We start from the raw sequence: 6,806 nt of genomic DNA on the forward strand, positions 1-6,806 counted from the left end.
ATCAGAATTTCAATGAGCACAGAGAAACTTTCCACTTTCAGCAGATGAATGTGAAAACATCCTTCTAGTGTCAAACTCTGCACATACATCATTCAAACAGCACGCTGTAGGAACAAGAACAAACACTTATTTGAATGGCTGAGGACTTTACAGCTGCAGTAGATAAGTTTGAAACAAACAAAAACAAAAAGACACTTCTTGTCATATTTGCTGAAACCTTTACTATATCCTGACAGTAGTACATGAGACAGATCTATATAAAAAAAAATCTGGTTCCTCTGGCTCCTCCTAGTGCTCCAAATGGGATTTGCAAGAGTCCATTCGGGCCTAAATGAAAACAACCAATCAGAGACAGGAAAGATAGTTGATTGCTGTCTTGTCAAATACAGATGCTGGAAATGAGACTCAACAATCAACTGTCTTTCTCGGCTCTGATTGGTTGTTTTCATTTAGGCCCGGCGGATTGTGGGAAGAATATATAGTTAAAGTTTCAAAAATATGACAAAAAGTTCCTTTCTAGAAAAGGTACCTACTGCAGCTTTAAGTAGTATCTACATACCATAATGAAACGGTCTTTTTTACTTTGACTCAACTACAGAGTTTAAACATATTTACCAACATTGGAGATGAGTTTGCATCAGGAGCACGGTGATGGGAGCTGGTAGTGCCATCTTGTGGGTCCTCAACATGGAGCTGCATGCAGCTTTAATCCACACACTTTTTCTGCTTAAACCATTCCAGTTGTGTTAAGCTAAATGTTGGTCTCTTTGGAGCCAAATAAAGTGAGGGGGAAACTTCCAACCAGGCTCATGTGAGCTGGACTAAAATAACGGCGTACCCTGATAGAGACTGTTGGGACGGGGTCATTGCCAGACCGGGGCTAAATTTGACTGCTAGCCAGGCTGCCTTTACAAAATTCAGCGGCAGAGGTGAAATTCGGTTCGGTGCTCAGAAGTTTGCGCTCGTATTACCGCGGTTTCCATCGAGTGAAGCCACTGGTTGGCGTTAGTGCGGCTGCGGGGGAACTTAAAGAGTTAGCTGAGCCAGCATGCTGGTTAAAAAACAAAAGATGAGCGCTTCACTAACTTGTATCGGAGTTTGTCTTGCGGGAGCTAACTCCTCTGCGTTTTACCGATAAACGGTGCACTCCGGCTCAGGGCGACAGACACGGACACAACCGCTACTTACCAACAGCGTCTCAGTCCAGCTTTCCGTCCAGCCTCCATTCCGTCTCCACATCGACATTTTGGAACAAGTTTTAAAGATGTTTCTTAGAGTCCGGGCCTGGACCGCTGGGCGCCGCGCTGGAAGCCATGCATTCTGGGAGAGTGACGTCACACCCTGGGCTCCCATAAAGCGAGTGTCTGTGCTGCTCCACTGCATGATGATATTCCTCTTCTATATATAATAACAGCGGCATTTCCGTCTGAATTAAACTCGTGTTTTTAATACAGATATTGATTGACTTTTTATTATGACAATAGGAGTAACAAATCCCTACGGAAGAAGATTGGGGTCACATGTGAAAAATAATAAAGTTTATTTAGAATACAACAGTACTCCCTTAGAGTGTGCTGAATAGCATTAAAGATAATGCTATTCCATGAGCTGTTAAGACTCATCTGTCATCTTGAATCAGAACTATACATGGTCAAATAATAATGTGTGTATGAGGGAAATAATCCAGAGGCACATGACTGCTGGGGAAATATTTGGTCTTTGGTGTGTGTTCCTCCTCCAAACAGTACCTTAGATAATATAAAAACTTAACTGGCACAAACGATATTTTCTGTAATGAACATTTAAAAACAAACTGATCCCCAAACATTAGGAGGATGTATCTGTATATATATATCCCTGGGGTGTAACACAGGAACAGAGACCCTCCATATATATAAATTAAATTATAATAAAGTTTATTACTATTACAAAGTGCTGCAATAAAAGGCACAAAACAATCAAAAGTAAACAGAATTAAAAAAAAAAAACGGAATTTGACATGCACATATGTGTACACTAATATACACAAGATGGGTTCATTTACAAAACACACACATGCACAGACGTTAATAAAAACATTGGATACAATTTACAGTAGTTTTGTGGACCATACCCCTGGCAGGTCATTCCACAGCAAAGGGTCTGTCTCCTTCAGTCTTCAACCTCTAGAAACACTGAGCCCATGAGTATAGAATGAGTAGCATCTGACAACAAGTATAAAGTGGAGTGATATGTCCTATTTTTCATTTGTTTTCTGATTATGTGTTAGAAAGTGAAAGAATGAAGGACCAGTATCTCTAAAATTCAAAACTGGATCCTGGGGATATTCCTGAGGTGGTAGAAGCAAAACTGTGAGTTTTAAAATGCAAATATAAAATCCTAAATTGAGGTTAAAATCAAATATTACACCTAGCTGTCTACCGGACTGCCAACGTTATTCATAAAGCACTTTTAAAAACAACAACAGTTGACCAAAGTGTTGTATTATCAAAATAGAGCAAAAACCGTAAAAACAACACAGTAAAAAACACAAAGGCCAAAAAGCAGACTATAAAACAGAAGAAACACACACAGAGCAGTTTTAACAATAATATAGAAAAGCTACTCTTTTGTCTCTTTCTAACCCCCAACAGACTGCAGTGCTGTAAAGATAAACTGTGGGCTGTGATGTTGGACTGTGATACATATACATGCAGATCCCACTGTTGTGGTTGCATAAAAAAAATCCTTTTTTTGTTCTTTATACAATTAATTATATTTTTAGAAGATTTGTAATATATCACCTTGTTTACAGTAATATTCATACTGGTTTAAATAAACAATTTGATAGTATTTCTATCTTTGCTGAGCAAGAGTTTTGTGCAAAAGGAATTAAAGGCCTGTTCCAAATGAAGGCAGGTTGAGTTGAGTGATTGAAGTAAATAAAAGCTATTAATTGAAATTGTACAGTATCACAATATATGGAATCCTAAGCCCTGTATCGTGATACGTATCATATGACCACATTGTTGCCAATACATAACCCTAGTATATAACGGTCTATACTGGATAGGTAAGCTATCACAGTGCATAATTGTATGCATATGTTGTAAACATGACCTTTTTCTCTTTAATAGTTTTGGGCATTATCAATTAAATCTACCAAATTATTTTGTTGATTAATAGTTAAAAGTATTAATAGTATGGACTTAAACCACCATAAAATAATCACATCACAATATCCACAAACTCCAAGGTGATGTCTTCAAAGTGCAAAATTGTTGCATAATCATTCTCTGTCATTGACTAACCATTTAATTGACTACTGGTGTTCAGCTGTGTGAACGGATTTTGTACTGCTTGTTAATAGATTTCCTTTTGTTAAAGGCTCTGTTGTTCTAGGACACTGATTCCCAGTCTTTTCCCTTAAAGGAGCCCTTTTCTGTTAATATTACACAATTAATAGGCTTCTTTTTGACAGATTTAGAGTTTTCTATTCATTGTTGTTTTAGTTCTTTGGTTGTTTGAACTTTTCAAAAGCAGGCTGTTTGTCAAAGAGTGAAGGTTGGGTCAATAAAGCTTGTGTTCATGTCTTCACTTTAGATTATTATTTCAGATATAAACAGGGAATTCTGTGACAGCTACAGATAGTTCACACAGGAAGCAGGTTTATTCCTAATAGAAAGATTATTTATTGTTGGCTGCTGTTGAATCCTGAACGGAAATGGTTAAAGAACCAGAGCTAATCTGGTGGAAAAGGGGTCCTCCTGATCCACACTTCTCCTCCCAACAGTTCCTGCTGATATTGAAACTACATGTTACAGGAAATGCAAAACTAATTTTAAATTACATTTCAGTGATCTTTTAGTATTTTCATTCTAAATTTTGATAGCATTATATTTTTAAATTAAATATATCATTTAAAAAAATTGATTTCAAAGATTCCTCTGCATACCACAAGAGGCAGTTTGCATACCACCAGTGTTTGTGTACTTACCATAGTTTGAGAACCACTTTAACAGCTTAAAAAATATTTTAATTTCGTAACAGAACTAAATGAAAAGCTGAGATATAGGTCTAGATGTGTATTTGTTGTTGATGTATGTTTGTTTCTGTGAACAACAAATTGTAGCACTGTGCCCAAGACAAATTTCCCCTTGGGGACAATAAAGTTTATTCTTTTCTAATCTACTGTGTTGTATTTAACACACCCCTTAAACTCAAGAAGGCACTGCAACCCCCCATGAAGCTTCGGCGGCCACTAGTGAAGGTCAGGATGCCCAGGCTGGGAACCAGCGACCTAAGAAAAAAAAAGTAGCTTAATACATAACTCATTTAGCATGAAAGTTCATTCTTGAAATGGAAAGCTGTTCACTCAGGGTTTTCTTGATGGAGTTTGCTCTGTACAAACACAAATAAAATTTTGTCATCAGTCATCACAATCATCAAATCACAATCCATTTGTATTAAATAATTAAAACACCATATTATTGATTCCAAAATCAGTGATTCATTAGATTAAGGTATGCACTGCAGTGCTCCATCACATATTTGTATATTTTGTTAATGTGTAAACAAATAAGAGAGGGCCACTTCTGGCCCTCTTGCTTTAGTTTGGGACACAATGTCAAAAAAATATCTAGTTTTTTTCTAATTGTTTCATATCAGGGAAACTAACCCTTCATATTCAGTTAGAATAATAACACAATTCCATTTGAAATGTATTTAGTTTGGCGCAAAATAATGGCAAAGGTCAAAGGTACCTGCAAATGTGTGCAAAGGGTTAATAAAAAGAGAGCATAATTTATAATGATAATGAAAAGTATGAAAACTGATGTTTTCTTTCATTTTTGGTTAAGTACGATCTTAGTAGTATTAATAAAATAGAATATTGCACTTTCTTGTAGTACTTGGACATTTAAGCAGCCCTCTTGAGTGGCCCCAAGCCAATTTGAGTTCGAGACCTCTGATTTAATGACTTACGTTAGCCATAATATCATAATATTCTAAATGTAGTAGCTCCGAAAAATGATGGACTCAATTTGTATCGGTTAAACTGTTAATGTATAATATGTGTGTGCTGGTGGGTGGAGGGCTCAATCTAAACTATGCTATTCTAATATCAAATGTTATTATTTGTATGCAGCATCTGCTCAAATGCACTATTTACATGCGGAGGGGCTGGACGTTGTTTTGTTGCATTCCTGCGGAGGGTTTGACCTTTGACCTGGTTGTTGCATTCCATAGAGGCTTGTCCTGCAGCAGCACCACAGCCAGCCCTGCATTCACACTGCTTCTGTGCCACAGAGATAACGATGTGTGTTGAGTTAGTTTAGATACAGTAGCGGCAATCAGCAGAGCCTAGCAGACAGCAGAGCATCGTCCCGAGCTAACAGGAACGTCTTGTTTGGGTTCTATACATAGTTAACCCAGATCGGAGTTAGCCATTTTGCTAAGCAGCTAAATCGCCATCGTACGGAGGTTGCTTTGTAGACACACAGCAGGCTAGCCGCAGACACCAGCGCAGAGGAAATGAAGGACAAACAAAAGAGAAAGAAGGAGCGGACCTGGGCTGAGGCTGCTCGCATGGTAAACACTATATTTTAAGCATTTAACCAACTGCATGTAAATAATGTATGAAATGATGTGAAGTGATCCAGATGTGTTGTTGTGTTTGGACATTCTCCTCACGACCACAGCCTGGGCTCTGCTAGCAGCTGCCTCAGCTAGCTACTAACATAGCAGTGCGAACCTAGCCAGCAGGCATGTTATGTTTGGTTTAACTCTAACGGGGGTGCGGGGTGTTATGTCTTTCTCGCTGCTAACATAAAAAGCTACGTAACGCAACATGCTAACGCTGGCTAGCACGCTAACATCCACCTCCCTTATTTGAAGCCCTTTGTTTGCTAGGCAGTAAGCTAGCTAGCCCTACGCCAATTAACGTTACAGTGTGACCCAGTAGTTAACTCAGAAGATACACTGGCAGTGTTGCAAGTTTCTGCGCTTCATATGAGCGAACGAGTCTGAAAAACGCGACCTTGTTAAACCCTCGACGGTAACTTGGTGTAATAGAAGCTAATGTTGTTGTCCACAATACACGCTAACGTTAGCTAAGCTAATAGCTAACCACTAACTCAGCTGTCTTCTGATCCTACATTGAACGGAATGCTATAGGATGATAAATAAGTACTATTAACATCAACGACATGCAACATTTATAATTACTATTAATAATATTTAGTGTGTTCACATGTAAATTGTTAAAAGGAAAATGTTTAACGCTAACGTTAGTGAGCTGGGGACGGGAGGTTATTTTCATAACAAATGAACTTTATTTAATGAAATAAAATGCAAACTGATAACGGAGCAGTTGGCTACATGTCGGACAGGTAACGTTACTTTAGTGGTGGATAGAACTGTGGCTGATCTTCAGTGTGAGGGCAATGGGTTCACTAGCTGCTGGCCTCTGGATAGGCCCTGGCTTTCTGTTCTCACAGCAGGCTTACAACAAGAACCAGTGCAGAGAACCAAAGTGAAATCTGAATGAGATGAACATAAAACCACATTCACTGTCTGCGAGCAGTTACATCAATTCTAAATCATGGCTGTGATGCATTGCATGAAAGTGATGCAATTTAGTCCTTTTGTTTACACAGAACAGGCAATGATAATTAACTGAGTAGTAGGGCATTTTTGCAGAAACAAACTCAGTATGTAATGCAGAAAAGTATCCTTGCGGACATATTGGTGTCACTGATTGAGATATATATATATATATATATATATATATATATATGTATATGTGTGTGTATATGTATATGTATAGC

At 38.1% G+C, this 6,806-nt stretch overlaps 1 protein-coding gene across 1 annotated transcript in view; it reads right to left on the minus strand.

Moving 5' to 3' along the window:
• Positions 1-6,806, minus strand: part of asxl1 (ASXL transcriptional regulator 1) — a 19,131-nt gene that overhangs the window by 6,835 nt on the left and 5,490 nt on the right. Inside the window, 3 exon segments of the mRNA XM_035657426.1 lie at positions 1,189-1,304; positions 4,191-4,279; positions 5,150-5,275. Coding sequence (XP_035513319.1) covers positions 1,189-1,304; positions 4,191-4,279; positions 5,150-5,275 — 331 coding nt within the window.

Source organism: Morone saxatilis, unplaced genomic scaffold (assembly GCF_004916995.1).
Source record: "Morone saxatilis isolate NCDOM2014 unplaced genomic scaffold, NCSU_SB_2.0 Contig15, whole genome shotgun sequence".
In the NCBI taxonomy this organism is placed as follows: domain Eukaryota; kingdom Metazoa; phylum Chordata; class Actinopteri; family Moronidae; genus Morone; species Morone saxatilis.